A 21,132-nucleotide genomic window follows, 5' to 3' on the forward strand; every position below is an offset into this window, starting at 1 on the left:
GCCGGCTTTATCCAATTCTATTTTTATACTGGAGGAACATTCTTTATCTGGGTCTTCTAAACTTGATTCTTCCTGATTTCTTTCTCCTTTTCTGTTATTGGCCCAAGGGAGCACACTGAAATCTTGATTTCTTTTGCATTCCCTTGATTTCTTTGCATTCTTTGGGACAGACGGACCACACCCCTTTCCTGTATTCAGCCCTGATAAGATGGGTCTTTGTGTGTGGCGTGGCCCCTAGGTGGCCAGCAGTTTCTCTCTCTGTGGTCACATTCTATATCTGTTCTGGAGATGACAGGGTAGAAAGAAAATGGATTTTAGAGTCAGATGAACCTCAGTCCAAATCTTGGCACTGCCACTTAACAGCTGTGTGGCCTTGAGATTATCACCGAACTCTGTTCTGCCCTCTGATCTGCATTGCCTCAGGGGAATAATCACACCGTGCTCAGGGTCATGGTAGGGTTAGATGTGTGTGTGTAACGCAGCTTGCCTAGTGCCTGACACATGGTACATGTTCGCTGTGTAGGAGCTACACTTCTGCTGGGGCCGTCTGCTCATTCAAAGCTGGACACTCTCTTTATGCCCAAGGAAATATACAGGGCACTAAAGTCACTCTGCCTAGCAGAAGGAGGCCTGCAGTGGGACATGGAATCCTGGCTTCCTCCCCTTCTTGGGGCCAGGCCTGTGGCCACCCTGGAAAGACTGACATGAAGTCTCTAGCTTCTGGAGGTGCTAACCACCAAGAGCATGATGGTTCTCATCTACAAGCCCCTTCTAGCAGGTGTGAAGGTTCCATCTTTCTTGTTGGGTTTGCAATTCTCCCCCCAAGCCTCAGTCACTGCCTTTGGTATACCACTTCCCTCTAGGGTTCAGCCCACTTCTTCCCTCCTCCACCTCCCTCCACTTTCCTCCATGATGACACTTCTGGGGAAAAGAAAGCTGTGCAGAGGTCCTCAGTCAGCTAGCTTCAGTTTCCTTATTGGCACCATGACATCATCTGTACCCTGGAAATTCCACTCTCCCCCATCTCTGTGCCAGGCCTCAGAGTTTCTATAAAGAAGGGCTCCCAACTCAGTATCAACACAGAGCACAGAAGGGTTCTGAAGCTTCTGGGTTCTGCAGTCCAAGCTCCAGGCAAGTCTCTCCTCCACCAAGACCATGAAGCTCTGCATGACTGTCCTCTCCTTCCTCGTGCTCGCAGCTGCTTTCTGCTCTCTGGCACTCTCAGCACCAAGTAAGTCCATTCTTCCAGCTGCCACTGAGTCAGGATGTAGGCAGTGCTGACTTTTCTAGTTGGGGCTGGTCCAACACTAACATCTGGGGATGAGACAAAAGGGAGCAGGGAAGATTTCTAAGTAGCCTGCAGGTAAATGTAGAGTCTGGTAGACACTCAGTAATATTCAAGTTCCTGTTTTCTTAAGAAATAGCAACCCAGAGACTGGTTTAAGCAAGTCCCTGTCTCTCTCTGTGCCTTGGTTTCCCCATCTGTAAAATGAAGGGAGTTAGACCTGTGCTCTAAGATGCAATACAGCCTGAACCTTCTAGAATCCTTTCATGGTCTTCTCCTAGGATTCTCTATTCAGAATAAGACTCCGACTCAGAGTGGGTGGGATTAGATACAAGGCACCATATTTGGGGATCTGGCAGATGCACAGGGATGCCCTTTGAATATCTATAACTAGAAGCCAAAATGAATAGCTCTGGGTAGAGCGTCTGTCTCACCTCGGCCTTTCTTCCCAGTGGGCTCGGACCCTCCCACTGCCTGCTGCTTCTCTTACACCCTGCGGAAGCTTCCTCGCAACTTTGTGATCGATTACTACGAGACCAGCAGTCTCTGCTCCCAGCCAGCTGTGGTGTAAGTATCAACCCTGGGCCCTTTCTTGGAGGTGAGGGTGAGGGCAGGATTAGAAAAGGGGGCCTGTTTGGCGTGAGGGGAGATGAAGCAGTAGGGAGGCAGGTGTCAGGCTGAAGGCCTCCCTGAAAGCAGTGAGGAACAGGTCATGATGTCATCTGCTGAGACCTGGAGAGGGCTGGGTGGGAGCTAAAGGAGGGGAAGGTGCTTTCTGGGGAGGAAGTTAGCTAGAGGCCAGGAAACCAGGGAAAGTCAAAAGGATGATAGAAGATGTGGGCTGAATTCTTAAACCATACTTAGAAAACACGTGCCAAAGTCATTGCTAGGGGCAGCAGGGAATGAATGGGGAGATACGTCCACACTGATTGCAAAACTCATTGCTTCCTAATCTGGGCAACTCAGGAGGCCACAGCTAAACCCAGGGAGGAAGTTACAAGGAATCAGGTCCCAGCAGCACCCCAGGAAGGGTCTTCTCACCCACTAGGCTGTCCCACATGAGCCATGGTGAAGGACAGGGAGATACCCACCCCGGGCAAAGTCCCATGGGATTCTAACCTGGCCACTCTTTGCTCCACAGATTCCAAACCAAAAGGGGCAGGCAGGTGTGTGCCAACCCCAGCGATCCCTGGGTCCAGGAGTACATGGATGACCTTGAACTGAACTGAGCTGCTCTGAGGCCGGGGCAGGTGTTCTGCAGGAAAGATCACCTGAGCCCGACGCTTCTCAGCAAGACGCACCCTCTCCACACTCACGACTCCTCTCAGTAGTCCCTGCTCCTTCTCTTAATTTAATCTTTATTACGTACTATGTTATTATTGTATTTGGTGTTGTTTCCCACTATTTATGTTTGTTTTGCCAAAGGACATGTGTCCCCCATGGGGATGGTCCACCATCACTGTTTCTCTGCTATTGCGGATACATGGATCATGCAATTGAGTCCAAGTGTTAATAAAATTTTTTAAAAATGTAGACAGTTTCTTTGTGTTTTAATTTGATTTGTGGTAAAGGGAATTGCCTGCTATTATGAATAGTTTCCAAACACAATAAGAGTGAGCAATTACTGAGTCCTTAATATGGGCTAAAATGTCTAGAGATACAAACTTCACTTAATACTTTTAGCAAGGATTTTAACACCCTTATGAAGTAGGGACTGTTATCCGCAATTTTACAGATGTAGAAACAGAGGCACAGAGGTGATGTGACTTGCTAAGGCATGTAGGTCTGCTTGGGGTGCACCATGAAAGGCTGATCCAAAAAGATAGCTGTGCTGTTGAGGGCTATCATTTTAACATCTTGTAGGGAAGCTGTAAATAGGACCAGCAGCACAACAGAGAGGGAAGATGAAGTAGCTCAGAATCAGAAAAGTGGGCATCCATCACTATCATTAAGAAAGTCATCTTGGGGGCTTCCCCGGTGGCGCAGTGGTTGAGAGTCTGCCTGCCGTTGCAGGGAACACGGGTTCGTGCCCCGGTCCGGGGAGATCCCACATGCCTCAGAGCGGCTGGGCCCGTGAGCCATGGCCTCTGAGCCTGTGCGTCTGGAGCCTGTGCTCCGCAACGGGAGAGGCCACAACAGTGAGAGGCCTGCGTACCGCAAAAAAAAAAAAAAAAAAAAAGAAGTCATCTTGTCTCATCGGACCTCAATTTTTCAATTTTCACCCCTGTAAAGTGGGAGTGATATTATTCACTTTGAAGGGGTGTTATGATATGATGTGTAAAGCTCTCATCATGGGGCCTGGGGCCTGGAAGTTTCTCTCTTTCCCTCTCTGAGCCTCAGCTTTTTCACTTAGAATGGGCTATAATGTCTATCCTCCCAGGGTCATCAGGCAGATTAGATTAGTGGATCGGCCATCTAGAGCCAAAGCAAATGCAAAGTGTGGTCATAAGGACAAAAGAACAGATGTCAGATTTGGTTCTAGAGTGTGATGGGAGTAACCCAAGGCCACTTAACAACACTTCGGTCATGACTTCCTATGACATGGGTCAGGCAGAACATGACTCTCAAGTAGAATTACATGCACAATTAAATCTTGATTCACAAGCTGGGAGGAACCTCTCAGACCATCTGGTCCAGCCCTATCATAGTACAGAAACTGAGGAATAAGAACTGAGAAGTGACTTTCTAAAGGCCACCCAGAGAGCATCAAGGCCAGTGTCAAGCCCCAGGTTAGTCCCCTTTTCTGTGCTCCTTGTGACATGCCTCTGTGGTCCCCAAAAGGACAGCTCATCGTGTAAGTAGGGTAAAGAGGGAGCTACCTCAAAATTGTTTGTGTTCTTTTTTTTTAATTGAACTATAGTTGATCTATAACGTGTTGTTTCAGATGTACAGCAAAATGATTCAGTTATATATTCATATATGTATATATATTCTTCAGATTCTTTTCCATTATAGGTTATTATAAGATATTGAATATAGTTCCCTGTGCTTTACAGTAAATCCTTGTTGTTTAGCTATTTTATATATAGTAGTGTGTATCTGTTAATTCCATACTCCTAATTTATCCCTTCCCTCTCTCCCTTTCCCATTTGGTAACCATAAGTTTGTTTTCTGTGTCTGTGAGTCTGTTTCTGTTTTGTAAATAAATTCATTTGTTTTGTTTTGTTTTTAGATTCCGCATATAAGTGATAACGTACAGTATTTGTCTTTCTTTGTCTGACTTCACTTAGTATGATAATCTTCAGGTCCATCCATGTGCTGCAAATGGCAATATTTCATTCTTTTTTATGGCTGAGTAGTATTCCATCGTATATATGTACCACATCTTCTTTATCCACTCATCTGTTGATGGACATTTAGGTTGCTTCCATGTCCTGGGTACTGTATTGTAAATAGTGCTGCAATGAACATTGGGGTGCATGTGTCTTTTCAAATTATGGTTTTCTCAGGGTATATGCCCAGGAGTGGGATTGCTGGATCATATGGTAGCTCTATTTTTAGTTTTTAAAGGAACCTCCATACTGTTCTCCATAGTGGCTTTACCAATTTATATTCCCACCAACAGTGTAGGAGGGTTCCCTTTTCTCCACACCCTCTCCAGCATTTATTATTTGTAGACTTTTTGGTGATGGCCATTCTGACCAGTGTGAGGTGGTACCTCATTGTGGTTATGATTTACATTTCTTGTTTGAATGTTCTTAGTCTGATGCAAAAGCAGAACTGAGACTATGTACCTCTCTGGGGCCAACAGACACAATTTCCTTCCTTGCCCTGCCCTCAGCCACTCCCATCATCCCAGAGCTCCTGTAGAAACCTCCTTCAGATTCTGCAGGGACTGAGAGAAGGAGGTTGGGGAGGGGCAGAACTGATCCCAAATGTGTGAGAAGAGGCTGGCAGCAAAGAACCTGACTGGTCTTGGCTTCTACTTCTCATCTGCCTAGATCTGAGCTGTCCAATACGTAGCCACTAGCCACAAGTAGCTATTTAAATTTCAATTAAATTTAATTTCAGTTAAATAAAATTTGAAATTCAATACCTCAGTTGCACTAGTCACATTTCAGGTGCTCACTGGCTACATGTGGTTCGTGGCTGCCATGTTGCATGGTGCAGATGTAGAACATTCCTATCATCATAGGAAGTTCCATTGGACCAATATCCTCAGGGCCTAAAGGGAGGGAAAGGAGGGGTAATTGGGGTGGCTGGGAAGGTTAGGGTATGGTCTTCGGTGGAAGATACACAACACCATTCTGAGGGAAGGGGTTGGGAGAGAGAATTCATGATCCCCAGGCCTGAGACAAGGTATAGATCACTGTGGTAGGCTGAATAATGGCCCCCAAGATGTTCACATCCTAATCCCCAGACTCTGTGAATATTCCTTTATAAGGTAAAAAAGCCTTTGCAGATGTGATCAAGTTAAGAATCTTGAGATGAAGAGATTATCCTGGATTATTTGTCTGGATCCTAAATCTGATCATAAGTGTCCTTATAAGAGGGTGCAGAAGGAGATGTGAACACAGAAGAGAAGGCAATGTGATAACAAAAGCAAGATGCCATGCTGCTGGCTTTGAAGATGGAGGAAGAGGCCACGAGCCAAGAAATGCAAGAATGCAGCTCTAGAAGCTGGAAAAGGCAAGAAAATGGTTTCTCTCCTAAAACATCCAGGAGGAGCACAGCCACCTTGATTTCAGCTCAGTGAATCAGATTGTGGACTTCTGACCTCTAGAACTTTAAGAGCAATCACCAATGGAAGGGTCATTGACAATGACCCCCTCCAGCTTAGTGTGGAAGGGAATGGAACATTCTAGAAGGTGAGACAAACTTACCCACAGGAGAAACTCAGGGCAAAGTGGACACATTCCAAGGTGACAGATTATGATGAGGTGAGGCATCTCAAGAGGAGGGGCAGCTTCAGCTGCTGAAGCTTCACTAAAGATTCAACACCCACCAGCCACATTATGAGGAAGCCTGGAGACTTCTCTGGTGCTCCAGTGGCTAAGACTCCACGCTCCCAATGCAGGGGGCCCGGGTTCAATCCCTGGTCAGGGAACTAGATCCCACATGCTGCAACTAAGGGTTCTCATGCCACAACTAAAGATCCCGTATGCCGCAACAAAGGTCCCACGTGCCGCGACTAAGACCCGATGCAGCCAAACAAAATAAATAAGTATTAAAAAAAAAAAAGAGAGAGGAAGCCTGACTCTTCTTGAGACTCCTGGGGCCCTCTGGGCATCTTGGTCTCCTATCTGTAGGAATCCACCCTCTCATTTGTCTAATGAACCCCAGAGCAAAGCCATGGCTCATGTCTGGTTTCATTATTAGAGAGAAGGCAGGGTTAGGGCCAGAATCTGGACCTCCTCCCTCACAGTGGAGCCTTTTCCCCACACCTCCCTGCCCCTGAGGTGTAGAGAAGAGAGAAACTCAGCTTCGCAGAGGCCGGATCACCAGGGAAGACAGCAGTAGGCCTGAATACCCTCATGAAGAAATGCCAGGGAGTTACAGATGACAGCATGGACTCCTCGTGGTGGGGCAAAGTAGGACTTCACCTGTTGTGCAACATCAGACTTTGTTTTTTCCTTTCTCCTCTTTTCATAAAACTTCCTTTTCTCACCCAGAGGCCAGGGAGCTTGTATCTGCTTTCAAGACTGTCTGGTTGAGGTTTCTCTGGGTTTCTGGGTGGGGTCCAGAAGAGATGAGGCGGGAAGGGGGGTGTGCGCCATTGGACGCCAGCCCTGTGTTTTCCGCTTTCCTGCATGTCTGCCTCTTCCTGTCTCCCTCTCTAGACGGGAGGGAGTCTGTTTCCTCATGTTCTGGTTTATGCAAACTTTCTGTCCTCGCACACTACATCACCCCAACCCAGAGTCTTCTGTAATGTTCCCATGACACAGGCATTTTCCACATAGGAGGCCAGAAGCTGAGCAAGCAGAAGCCAAGGATGTGAGTTGAGCTGCAGAGGGTGAAAGAAACCACAGCTCTTCCTGATGACCGGGCCCAGCGGCCCCAAGGCTGTCCTGAGCTGCTTTGCATACTCACCCTTCAAAGACCCAGGAGTCCTGTCATGGCTTCCTGGGTTGGGTTCATGACTCTGGCCCATTTGTCCAACCCTAAGCTCCTCTGAGCTCACCAAGTTTCTTGGAAAGGTTGGCAGCCTTCCTGGGCTGTGCCTCCTTCCAGCCCCACTACACCCTCTTCCAGGGCAGGGATGGGACCCTATTAATCATTCTCAGATGCCTAACTTTTTGGCTCACGTCTTTCCTTTATCTTCCCTCTAGTGTATATCTTATTTTTCTCTCCCGTTACGTGGAAAGCTAGCCCTTAAATCATGAATTTTAAAAACACATCTACACTTTATGGTATCAACCCTATCTCCAGTTTCGTGTGGGGTTTGGCCTTATCCCCATCCCACCATGTCCACCCAAATCCGTTTCTCCCCAAAAGCCGAGATCTTGAAATGGAAAGCCTGTGCTTTCAGAACTAGTATGTAAAGTAGAGTCTGAAAGAAAACCGACTGAGGAACTCAGTTGACTTGCTTCTCTAAGCTGTGTCCACCCTCCCCCAAGGGCAGTGAGTGTATTTTATAATTGACTGTTGCAACACAGGGGAATTCGAGTGAGTATAAGAAAGTAGGGGAAGGAGGGAAGACACCTTGTAATTCCTCCAAATATTATCTGTTACACACTTAAAAGTCATGCAGAAAGGCAGCAGGCCCCCAGGTGTTAAGGAGATGTCGTTAGTCAGATATGTGCTATCAGACTTTTTAATTTCATCATCTCTGACCTAACAAGGCCTCATGCTCTGTAACACAATGTCTTGGTGTTCATCCCTGACTATGGAACAGGACAAAGATGACAAAGATACAACATAAACAAGATCTGGGACTGGGGAGCTGAGCGTGCAGTTGGGTGTTTAAAGGATTTGACAGGGTTGGGAAATGACTCTCTGGAATGTGAAATTCCAGGAAGAATGGAATTCCAGTAAATTCAGGAGTCTGAACATGGAAGCTGTTGACAGCCTTGTGGTCTCGTGCCATTTAAAAAAATAAAAGAAATACAGCTTTGATGGCTGCAAGTACGATGGGTGGATTTTACAGACTGAGTGTTACTGACCCAAAACTTGGGTCAATCTGCTGACACCGGACTGTGGTGAAGGAAAGTGCAGTGTTTATTGTAAGATGCCAGACAAGGAGTCGGGGACAGCTAGTGCACAGAAAGCCTGAACTCCCGGATGGGTCTCAGCAAAGCCTATTTATTTATTTATTTATTTATTTATTTATTTATTTATTTATTTATTAGTTTCTGCTTTATAACAAAGTGAATCAGTCATACATATACATCTGTTCCCACATCCCTTCCCTCTTGCGTCTCCCTCCCTCCCACCCTCCCTATCCCACCCCTCTAGGTGGTCACAAAGCACCCAGCTGATCTCCTTGTGCTATGCGGCTGCTTCCCACTATCTACCTTACGTTTGGTAGTGTATATATGTCCATGCCTCTCTTTCGCTTTGTCACAGCTTACCCTTCCCCCTCCCCATATCCTCATGTATATATGGAATTTAAGGGAAAAAATGTCATGAAGAACCTAGGGGTAAAACAGGAATAAAGACACAGACCTACTTGAGAATGGACTTGAGGATATGGGGAGGGGGAAGCAAAGCCTGTTTAAAGGCAAGGTAGGAAGGGGCGTCCCAGGGTCTGTGATCAGCTAGTGCACAATTCTCCGATTGTTTGATGGTAAGGGTGTCACAGGGGTTAAAATGATCAATCCTTAGTCTCCAGTAGGCCTGGGGACTATGTGCTCATGGTCATTAAGTAGTTAATTTCTTCCATTTGGGGGTTATTTTAGCATCTGTAAAACAACTCAGGAAATGTGCATCAGATACTATTATCTGGGTACTTCAGAGCGGAGCTAAAGCAGAGGATATGGGAGAGGGGTCTGTCCCAGGAAGGCCTCATAGAATCCTGCTCAGTTACAGGAGGAAATCTAGGAATTCCCAAGGTCTTGACTCAGTCTTCTCCCTTCATTGTTCATTTGCATCTCATGGCTGCTGCAGACATCTGACCCTTTCAAATGATAATGTCATGAGAATTTAGCAAATCCCCAAATTTGTGATTGTCACTCGAGTACCAGAAATCCACTTTTTCTAGGCACATCATTTTGTTTTGTTTTTACAAAGAAATAAAGGTTTTATTTATTTGGTAGGTAAAGCACTCCTCATTATTTCCAGGTGCGTGAAAAGCATCTGTGGAGCTTTTCTGGACCCCAGGACTGGAGAGTCCACATCAGTGGGTCTCTGGTGGGTTTGGAGTGTTCGCAAGGCATGACTTTCTTTGAGTCTCACTTTCTTCATCTGGGACGTGGGGGTGCCAATGGAAGCAACCCTTCAGGCTTGTGAGCCTTCAGTGAGATGGTGGGTATAAAGTACAAGTACAGGACCTGCCAGGAAATTGCATGCTTCATAAAGTTCAAGTATTGTCATTAAGTATTGGAGAGAGTCCCTCCTTAATAACCTTGCAGCACCTGTTTTTGTAATGCCTATTTTAGCAAGACTATTCCAGGCCATAATTATGCTTTGCTTCATACTTGGAACTGAAGTGCTAGAGTAACCAGCAGATTATTATTGGGTTACACAACTTCTGCTAATTAAATGTCTTTACTGTGGTGAGAATTTTTTGCCTTATATACCCAACTGGGATACATCCCAAGGGGCCTACGGGACTATATACAGCTGGAAATAGTCCATTAAAAACTTCAGGGGGAGGGATAAATTAGGAGGCTGGGATTAACAGTTACACACTACTATATAGAAAATAGGTAAACAACAAGGACCTACTGTATAACACAGGGAACTATATTCAGTATCTTGTAATCACATAATGGAAAAAAATCTGAAAACGAATAGCTACATGTGTATATGTATAACTGCATCACTGTGCTGTACACCTGAAACTAACACAACATTGTAAATCAACTCTACTTCAAGAAAGACATAAATAAATAGAATTTTTAAAAATTTAACTTGTGAATGTTACCTTATATGGCAATAATGACTTTGCAGACATGATTAAAGTAAAGATTTTGAGATGAGGAGACTAGCCTGGACTTCCTGGGTAGGTCCTAAATATAATCACAAATGTCTATGTGGGAGGGAGGCAGAGGGAGACTTGTCACGGATTGGGAGAAGGCAAAGTGAAGACAGAGCAGAGTTTTGAAGATGTTATGCTGGCCTTAAAGATGGAAGAAGAGATCAAGAGCCAAGGAATGCAGCTCTAGCAGCTAGAACAAGCAAGGAAGGTCTTATCCCCTAGAGCTCTGGAAGGAGTTGCCCTGCCCATACTTTAGAATGTATTCCTTGATTTCAATCTTCTGAGCTCCAGAACTGCAATAGAATAAATTTATGTTGTTTAAAAAAGAAATTTAACTTGGGGACACAAGACTACAAATGTACTGGATCAGTGTGAGAAATCCATGTCTCCTTCACTGTGGTTGGAAGTGTAAATTGTATAGTCTTTTTTCAGTTTTATTGAGATATAAATGGCATACAGCACTGTATATGTTTAAGGTGTGAAACATAATGATTTGACTTATATACATCGTGAAATGATTATCACCATGAGTTGAGTGAACATGCATCATCTCATAGAGATACAACAGTAAGAAATTTTAAAAAATGTTTTTTCCTTGTGATGTGAACTCTTAAGATTTATTCTCTTAGGAGCTTTCATTTATAACACGTAGCAGTACTGATTATCTTTACCATGTTGTATATTATACCCCTAATACTTACGTATTTTGTAACTGGAAGATTGTACCTTTTGATTGCCTTCATCTAATTCCCCTTTCCCCCTCCTCTGCCTCTGGGAGCCACAAATCTGATCTCTTTTTCTATGAATTTGTTTGTTTTTGAAGTATAATTGACCTGCAACATTACGTTAACTTCTGGTACACAAGACAGTGATTCAACATTTCTGTACATTTCAAAACGATCCCCAGGATAAGTCTAGTTGTCATCTGTCACCATACAAAGATATTACACAATTATTGACTATATTCCCCACACTGCACATTTCGTATCTGCAAAGAAACCTAGGTGCCCATCAGTAGAGGAATAAAGAAAGCGTGATATATATAGGTGAATATTATATGTATGTTATATATATATGATTTTTATATATGAATATTATTGAGCCATAAATAGTGTAGTCTTTTTGCAGGACAATTTGGCAATACTTTCCAACTTTACTATAGATGTCTCCTTTGTATTTCCAGGTTAGGGCATCTATTCTGGGAGAAATACTGTGGTAGATATAGATATAGATATAGATATAGATAAAAGAAAGCACTACAGAGTGTATGATACATATCCACAGCAAATTGTTTGATAACCAAAAAACGCACAAACCTGCTAAATGTCCAACAATTGAAGTTTGGTTAAATAAATTATAAACCATTCATATAATGGAATTTTAGATAGTAGTTATTTTTTAAAAGGAAAATAAGATACTAACCTGCAAAGCTCTCCAAGACATCATGTTAAATGAATAAAGCAAATTAATACATATAACTTCATTTCTGCAAACAAAGTATATATTTGTATATACACATATGTGTGTATATAAAAGCATAGGAAAAGGGTTTAGAAAAATACGCGGCAAACTGGTAATATTGATTACCTCCTGCAAGGTTACTCTGGATATATCTGTATCGTTTGAATTATTTAGCACATTCACGTGTTTGTTGTGTGAAAATGAACTTTGACAGATTATATTAACTAAGTGATAATCATCCTGTCTCATCACTTTTTGAGAGGGATTCAGGAGTCCTCTCCTTGCCAGCAGTGCTGCTCCAAAGGATTCTCCTGCAAGCTCTTTGGGGCTGTCCAGCCCCGGCCCCACGAACAAGGCCACGATGTGTAGCAGCCTGGGATCTGGCCAGCCACCTTGGGTTTGGATCAAGGCTGGCCAAATGCTGTTCTCTGTGCTGCCTGCAGCCATTAATCTCCACCCTGGACTGAGCTCCCTCTCTGGGTATCCTGGTCCCTCCTTCAGAATGAGGAGTCATTCCTGGGTGCTTACTACCCTTTGCATCTGCAGAGATTCTGAGATCCTGAGTGTGAGCTCACTGCCTGAGATGGCCAGTCTGAGCCCTCCTCTTGTGGCTTGCTGAGTCTTTCTCTGTTCTTAGGGTAGCTTGTCCAGGCTTCCCCACAGGGAGTCCTAAGGCGTTTGTCCAGGCTCTGACCACCAAGGACAATGCAGACTTTCTCTTCATTCCCACGGTCATTGGGGTTTTACCTGCATACACATTTCTCAAAGATTTTGAGAATCTTTGGATAGGAAAGAGGGTGGGCTCCTTCCACAGGCCCCTGTGGAATGTTCAGTTGTCCTTCTCCTGTAGTTCTGCTCATGTAGCTCACCCACACAGCCTCTGTCCGGGAACCTCTTGGTATGGAGCAGGATAGGCTCAGAGAACACCAGTCACCAAGAGGGACCATGTCTCTCAACCCCCAAGGGCCCTGCCCAGCTTGTGATCTTTATTTTATTTATTTATTTTAAAAAATTTATTTATTCATTCATTTATTTTTTGCTGCGTTGGGTCTTTGTTGCTGTGCGCGGGCTTTCTCTTGTTGCAGTGAGGGGGGGGGGCTACTCTTTGTTGCGGTGCGTGGGCTTCTCATGGCGGTGGCTTCTCTTGTTGTGGAGCACGGGATGTAGGCTCACGGGCTTCAGCAGTTGTGGCTCACAGGCTTTAAAGCACAGGCTCAGTAGCTGTGGCACACGAGCTTAGTTGCTCTGTGGCATGTGGGATCTTCCCTTTTGCCCATTTTTCTATTAGGTTATCAATTGTTACTATTGATTTGTAAGGGATTCTGGATACAAGTTGTTTGTGTATATATGCATTATAAACATTTTCTCCCAATGTAGCTTTTCTTTTCACTCTCTTAATGGCGTCATTCAATGAAGAAAAGTTCCTAATTTTAATGAGGTTCCATCTACCTATCTAGTTTAATGGTCAGTAATATTTCTGTAATATTTAAGAAATATTTGCCTATCATGAAGCTATCTATTATAGTATCTTCTAGAAGCTTTATTGCTTTACCTTTCACTTCGGTCTATAACCCATTTGGAACAGAGTTTGTAGTGTGGTGTGAGGTAGGGGACAAGTTCCTTTTTTTCATATGGACAGTCCAGTTAATCCAACCACACTGAAGTCCTGTAACTTTGTTTAAAATTGTCTGGATTCTTATTTTGATTATTGTTGGTTTGGGAAGCTTACATATCAACTTTTAGAATGAGCTTATCCATTTTTGTGAAAAATCCTTCTATGATTTCTACTGAGATTGTATTAAATTTCAATTTGGGGGGAAATTGATATCTTTATAACACAGAATCTTTTCATCCATGAACATGGCGTCTCTCTCCATTTATAAGACAGTTAAATTTTTTTCTTAGTAATATAGTGTAGTTTTCTGCACATAATTGGTTAGATTTATTTCTAGGGAACTGATGGTTTTTGAAAGATATTGTAAAGGCATTGAGAGTATTTATTTTCTAATCGTAAGACTTCAAAGCTTTTAACTGTGTCTTCCTCTCGCCAGAAATCTGTGTGAATGAGTGTTCAGAAGACAGGGACTGTGGAAATGGAAACGAATGCGTGGAGGATGGCTGTGCACGTATCTGCTCCCCACAGGCTAAAATAGGTGAGCCCTGACTTTCTCCACCCCAGCCTATCCTGGGAGAATTAAGAGCTTGGTGTTATCTGAACTTGCACAATTGTGTGATTACCCAGAGAAACACACCCGAATGCCTGAGGTGTCCCTCTGTTCTTGCCCTTTGAGGGAAAGGTTGGTCTCAGAACCTTTATCCCAACATTTTCAAGTATGAGAATCCTAAAAAAAAAAAAAAAACTCATTTAATTTTTCACAAGAAATATATATTTATTACAGAAAAGTCAGGAACTACGGAACAAATTGATGGCAAGATGTGCCTGTAGTCTTCTTACCAGGAGATAAACATAGTTACATGTATGTTCATATCCTTCCACAAATATACTCAAGGGGTATGGTGCCAAATAATCATTCTCTGTAGCTCATGGAATAAAATATTTGAAAGTTTAAAAAAAAAAGAAGGGCTTCCCCGGTGGAGCAGTGGTTAGGAATCCGCCTGCAATGCAGGGGACATGGGTTTGAGCCCTGGTCCGGGAAGATCCCACATGCCGCGGAGCAGCTAAGCCCTCGTGCCACAACTACTGCAGCCCGCGCGCCTACAGCCTGTGCTCTGCAACTGTACAAACATTTTTAAACTTTCCTTTTTTCTTTTTACTCTCAATAATATGTAGTGAATAGCTTGCTACAAGCATGGACATATTTCTACAACTCTATTTTTTTCAAAGACATCAAAGCATTTTTACTGTGAATGTACCACATTTTGTTTACTACTTCTTGACCAATGGGCTTTTAAACTTCTCTAATATTTTACTATCAAAGGGTTCCCTTGGAACTAAATCATTCCGTTTATAACTTGATTATTTCCTTAGGAAACATTGCTAGAAATGATATTGCTGACTCAAAGGGCATGCATGTTTTTTTAAATCCAAAGATACTTGGCCAATTTGCTTTTGTGAGGATGTATTGTTTATGTCAAAAAGTTTCATAAACTTCAAAATGCTGGATATATTTAATTTAATTTAATTTAATTAATTAATTTATTTATTTATTTATTTATTTATTTTTTGCGGTACGCGGGCCTCTCACTGTTGTGGCCTCTCCCGTTGCGGAGCACAGGCTCCGGACGCGCAGGCTCAGCGGCCATGGCTCACGGGCCTAGCCGCTCCGCGGCATGTGGGATCCTCCCAGACCGGGGCACGAACCCGCGTCCCCTGCATCGGCAGGCGGACTCTCAACCACTGCGCCACCAGGGAAGCCCTGGATATATTTTAATTTTAAATTACATGCAACTTAAAAACAACTTCAAAGATGTTTATGAAATATTGTTTTTAGGGAATGTTTCAAAGATCCTTTGCCATAAGTTGACATCCCACATGATGGGAAAAAAGTGAAAAACACATATTTGGCAACCTCTCTGTGCCAGATCTTTTTCAAAATACATTATTTTGTTTAATCTTGAGAACTTTAGGTATGAAAGATGTAGGTATTCATCTCACGTCTATTTTACAGATGAGGAAACTAAAGAATGAACCAAATATATATTTTTCTTTTTCTCACCTTACTGTGACTCCTGTCCACCCTCTTCCTTTTTTTTTTCTATTTTTAATTTTTATTTTTTTAACATCTTTATTGGAGTATAATTGCTTTACAATGGTGTGTTAGTTTCTGCTGTATAACAAAGTGAATCAGCTATACATATGTCCCCATATCTCCTCCCTCTTGCGTCTCCCTCCCACCCTCCCTATCCCACCCCTCTAGGTGGTCACAAAGCACCGAGCTGATCTCCCTGTGCTATGCAGCTGCTTCCCACTAGCTATCTGTTTTACATTTGTTAGTGTATATATGCCCATGCCACTCTCTCACTTTGTCCCAGCTTACCTTTCCCCCTCCCCGTGTCCTCAAGTCCATTCTCTATGTCTGTGTCTTTATTCCTGTCCTGCCCCTAGGTTCTTCAGAACCATTTTTTTAAAGATTCCATATATATGTGTTAGCATACGGTATTTGTTTTTCTCTTTCTGACTTACTTCACTCTGTATGACAGACTCTAGGTCCATCCACCTCACTACAAATAACTCAATTTCGTTTCTTTTTATGGCTGAGTAATATTCCATTGTATATATGTGCCACATCTTCTTTATCCATTCATCTGTCGATGGACACTTAGGTTGCTTCCATGTCCTGGCTATTGTAAATAGTGCTGCAATGACTCTCTCTGAATTATGGTTTTCTCAGGGTATAGGCCCAGTAGTGGGATTGCTGGGTCATATGGTAGTTCTATTTGTAGTTTTTTAAGGAACCTCCATACTGTTCTCCATAGTGGCTGTATCAATTTACATTCCCACCAACAGTGCAAGAGGGTTCCCTTTTCTCCACACCTTCTTCAGCATTTATTGTTTGTAGATTTTTTGATGATGGCCATTCTGACTGGTGTGAGGTAGTTTTATTTTTTAAACATCTTTATTAGAGTATAATTGCTTTACAATGGTGCGTCAGTTTCTGCTTTATTACAAAGTGAATCAGTTATACATATACATTTGTCTCCATATCTCTTCCCTCTTGTATCTCCCTCCCTCCCACCCTCCCTATCCCACCCCATGTGAGGTAGTTTTTTTTTTTTTTTAAGTTTTTGGCCGCACCCCATGGCATGTGGGATCTTAGTTCCCCAACCAGGGCTTGAACCCACGTCTCCTGCATTGGAAGGCAGAGTCCTAACCTAACCACTGGACTGTGGGGGAGGTAGTTTTGATTGTAGTTTTGATTTGCATTTCTCTAATGATTAGTGATGCTGAGCATCCTTTCATGTGTTTGTTGGCAATCTGTATATCTTCTTGGAGAAATGTCTATTTAGGTCTTCTGCCCATTTTTGGATTGGGTTGTTTGTTTTTTGATACTGAGCTGCATGAGCTGCTTGTAAATTTTGGAGATTAATCCTTTGTCAGTTGCTTCATTTGCAAATATTTTCTCCCATTCTGAGGGTTGTCTTTTCATCTTGTTCATGTTTTCCTTTGCACCCTCTTCCTTAAGTCACTTGGATCACACTGCAAACAGTGACACCAAGAAGTGCCTTAACAGTGCCCCCAACTTTCACTAAAGATCCCTGTCCTTCTCCGGCTCCAGGGAAGGCAGAGCCTGAGCGCCTGGCTCAGGAGCTAAGGCTATGGTGTTAGCTACGATGTCGCCATCTGCTGGCTATCACTGTCTAGTGCATGACCTACCCAATCAACACAGCAGTACTGGCTAGAACTGATGAGGTGGAAATGTCTGTAAATCTCACTTTTGCATTTAATCTTCATTACACATTTTTGAAGTAAATATTATTACCTGTATCTCAAGTGCTTGGAAACTGAGTCTCAGAGAGATTATGTGCTCATCCCATATCAGGCAGAGGTGGTCTCTTCACATCCAAAGCTAGAGCACTTCCCGGTGCACCACGCTGCCTCCCGGAGAAGTAATAATGAGGGGACATTATCCACATGGTTCTGTACTTTCCTCCACATTCAAGCTATAAGCAAAAAACCCACCCCACCTCTTTGCACGGAGTGACCACAAGTGTGCGTCAGCTACTGGCCACACTCTGACTCATTCTCGTGGCCATGCTCCCCGCTTAGGACATCTCCATCCTGCTCAGACCACCTTGTCCTGTTCCCTGCAAAGCCAACTGGAGCAAGCCACCTCTGTCCCAGTGGGGTTTCCCCACCTCTGGCTGGCTGACGGCTTCCCCTGCGACTCCCCTCCTGACCCGCACAGCCCCTCCCTGGGGAGCCATGGGAGGAGGCAGTGGGGCCTTCTGATGGGGAAGGCTATTCCTGGGGCTGACGTCATTGTCCTGGTTCGTGGGCGAGCACGGCTGCTAGCCCCACAGAGCCTTGGCAGCCGTACAGTGTAACGAGGAGATCTGAAGCCGCACAGACCCCATTTGAACCCTGGCCCCCCCTTTTCCTAGCTCTGAGTTGGGTGCACGTTACTCATCCTAAAACGGTGATAATAGTTCGTACCTCACAGGGTCATTCTAAGGAGTGAATGAGGTTGTGCTAAATACTTAGCCCAGTGCCTGGCACTTAGCAAGTGCTCAATAAATGGTGGCCAAGAAACAAGTGAACGGTTGGTGCCAAATATACACCTTCCCCGAGGCTCCCTTGGTCAAGAGGGAGCATTAGCACCATGTGAAAGTGAAGCTTTCAGGGCCTGGAGTCAGACAGACATTCTCTTGGCTTTAGGCTCGGCCGCTTACTGGCTGTGAGATCGTTTTGTGAGCTTGGGTCTCCTCTCTGTGGACCCATAGACAAGTCATTAGTAAAGCTCAGAGCATTAGCACCATGTGAAAGTGAAGCTTTCAGGGCCTGGAGTCAGACAGACATTCTCTTGGCTTTAGGCTCGGCCGCTTACTGGCTGTGAGATCGTTTTGTGAGCTTGGGTCTCCTCTCTGTGGACCCATAGACAAGTCATTAGTAAAGCTCAGAGCGCCACCTATTTCTAAGGCTTAAATACATATTTCCAAATTGCCTCAAAGGACCCTTTGAAAACATCAAAAACGTTGAAACGTAACATAACGGAGCTTTTAGTATGTAACATGCATAAGGACACCATGCCTAATGGATTCAGTAATGCCACTAAATGGAAGTTTATGCTATTATTTACAGCTGTCTGTGCTTATATTTGAAAAGAGTAACACAACACTTAATCATTTTATAGACAATGTATGGGTTTCATGGGGACTTGCTAACCGTATGCATTAACCCTGCGGTCTGGTCCTGCCTGACATGTACAAGGCTTAGGAACCTGGCCCCAGGAGCTTGGGCCGCCACATCACTCCCTGGCTCTAGGTCCCAACTCTGGTTTCCTTAGGTGCTTGTGACATGGACTGGAGGTTGAGGGTCAGACTGGGAGTTGGACCTTCCAAATTCTGTTAACCTTTAAAATCTCAGAGGCATCCAGGGACTCAGGAAAGACCAAGACCCCTGGTTGCCACAGGCCCCTTCTCTTAACGGGATGAATGAAAGATTTGTTCGTTTCTCTCATCTCTGCCAGGGTTTATATCTCCCCTATTCCCAGAGCAAAGAGAGTCCCATTAGATTTTCACGCCTACAGTTGTCTCCCAATTTGTACTAAGGGGTGGCTTGGTTCCAGACAGGAAAACCATAGCCTCAAACCTAGAGAGGGTGAGAAATCTTTATGGCAGCAGCCTGTGTTGAAATGCAGGCAGTCATGACGGGCTGGATGGAGACCACCACTAGCTCAAATGACACTTTTGGGAGAACTAGGAAAAGGCCCCTTACACCGGCCAGAGTCCAGTGGGTGCCCAGTTTGGTAAACAAACACCTCTATCCATTATGGAAAAGGTGCCCCTCCCTCTGGGTGGAGGACTTCAGAAATGAGGTCGAGAGGTATTACAGTCCCACTCATCCTGTCACCAGACATAATTGTGTGGCTCACAACCTGTAAAACCATACGTGACAGCCCCGGCTAGAGTGGGTGAGGGGGAAGTATGCATGCCTTGATTCCTCATGACATCTTTTTAAGTTGTAGTGTCATGCCCATTTCATAGACACGGGAATTGGGGCTCAGGAAGGTGACGTGACCTGTTAATACACGGCAAAGCCAGTCTCTTTAACTTGAAAAAACCCAGAACATTTTCATACACCCTCCCTGCAGGAGGTACCCTTCAAGAGTCACCTTTCGCCCACTTCTGCCTCTTTCTTCATTCATTTCCTCGGGGCACAGAAACGCTGAGGACAAATGACCCAGCATCTCTGCGTATGGGGTGTTCTGTTTTTTTTCTGAAAGTCCCAACTGGAGCAAGCGGGCCCTGTCCCAGTGGGACTTCCCCGTGTCTGGCCGGCTACCTGGCCTTCCTCCACATCTCCGCTCCCTTCCCTTAGTCAGGACCCATAGCCCCATCCTGAGAAGGGCTTCTGATGGGAGCAGCTATTCCTGGGGCTGTCATCACTGTTCTGGTTCGTGGGTGAACACAAATGCTAGCGCCACAGAGACCTGGGAGCAGTAACGAGGAAGCTTCTTGTCAAATCTTTCTTTGGAATCAGACTTATCAGATTCTGTGTCAGCTTTTTTCTATCTCTGTGGTCTTGTGGAATTTCCTCGAGCTCCCAGAGCCTCAGTTTCTGTACATGGGGATTACAAAGACCTATCTCCTAGAGACCTTGTGACAAATAAATGAGATCACAGATGTGACTCACTTGCCTAGAGCTGGCACAATAACAAGCGCTCACTAAATGGTAGAAAAAGTCCCTGGGAGCATGGGAGCCAGAAATGCCCCATTTCTGAAGGTGCCCTTCATCGAAAGGGAGCATCACCCTCATGTGACTGTGAAAACACAGGATGTCCAGAGTCCAAAAATCTCCAATTGAATCCCAGCCTCGCCACGGGCCCTCCGCTATTATCACCTATGTCTCTGTTTGGAGGACAATTAACAAGCCTTCAATCAAACCCACAGCCCTGAACACCTTTAAGTGTTTTGATTCATATTTTCAAAATCACCCCATAAGGACAATGTAATTATGTAAAAAATGTCAGTCAACCCACATGATGGTTGATTATCCAGTTAACTCAGCGATTCTATTAAACTGTTTTGTAATTTATTGGGTACATTAGGTTCCACGTGTGTTTGAAAAACAGCAGTGTGTACTATTTGACAATATGTGGTGTCTAGAAGGATTTACCAACCTTAGGCATTAACTAATTCCCTGACAGACACACAGTCACTCTGGGAAGAAACATCACGTTCTGAGCTCCTGCTATTTGCCAGGCAGGTTCTGAGATGATTGCTTTTAAATCTCAGAGGTACAGTAGTAACAAATATCACTGTTATACAGATGAGGAAACTGAGGCTTACAGCAGTGAAATGACTTTCTTGTGGCCACATAGATAATGAGGGAGAGCCCAGGTCTGCCTGTGGAGCATATTGAAAGGGCATATTGAAAGCCCTCTATTGTGGCCTCCATTTGCATAAATTAGAATATATCCTATTCTCTTGTATAAAGTATCCTATCATGCATGACATACATCTTTTAAAATTTAACATGAATTGTGGAAAACTTTCCATGTCCACACAAATACATCTCATTCTTTTTGGATTATGTGATGACTAATGAATAAATTTACTATAATTCATTTAACCAATTCCCTTTTGGTGGTCATTCTATTTGTGTGACGTTTTTTGCTGTTGCCCA

General features: G+C 44.1%; 1 protein-coding gene across 2 annotated transcripts; it reads left to right on the forward strand.

Moving 5' to 3' along the window:
• Positions 1-1,155: 1,155 nt before the first annotated feature.
• Positions 1,156-2,514, forward strand: LOC132477971 (C-C motif chemokine 4). 2 transcript variants are annotated; one of them, XM_060080593.1, is made up of 3 exons: positions 1,156-1,231; positions 1,738-1,852; positions 2,427-2,514. In XM_060080593.1, exons 1-3 carry the CDS (start codon positions 1,156-1,158, stop codon positions 2,512-2,514), a joined length of 279 nt encoding a protein of 92 aa, XP_059936576.1. The 2 variants fall into 2 exon arrangements, with proteins under 2 accessions (XP_059936576.1, XP_059936577.1); XM_060080594.1 differs by having other exon boundaries at positions 2,442-2,514.
• The last annotated feature ends 18,618 nt before the right edge of the window (positions 2,515-21,132 follow it).

The sequence above is a fragment of the Mesoplodon densirostris genome, chromosome 18 (assembly GCF_025265405.1).
Source record: "Mesoplodon densirostris isolate mMesDen1 chromosome 18, mMesDen1 primary haplotype, whole genome shotgun sequence".
In the NCBI taxonomy this organism is placed as follows: domain Eukaryota; kingdom Metazoa; phylum Chordata; class Mammalia; order Artiodactyla; family Ziphiidae; genus Mesoplodon; species Mesoplodon densirostris.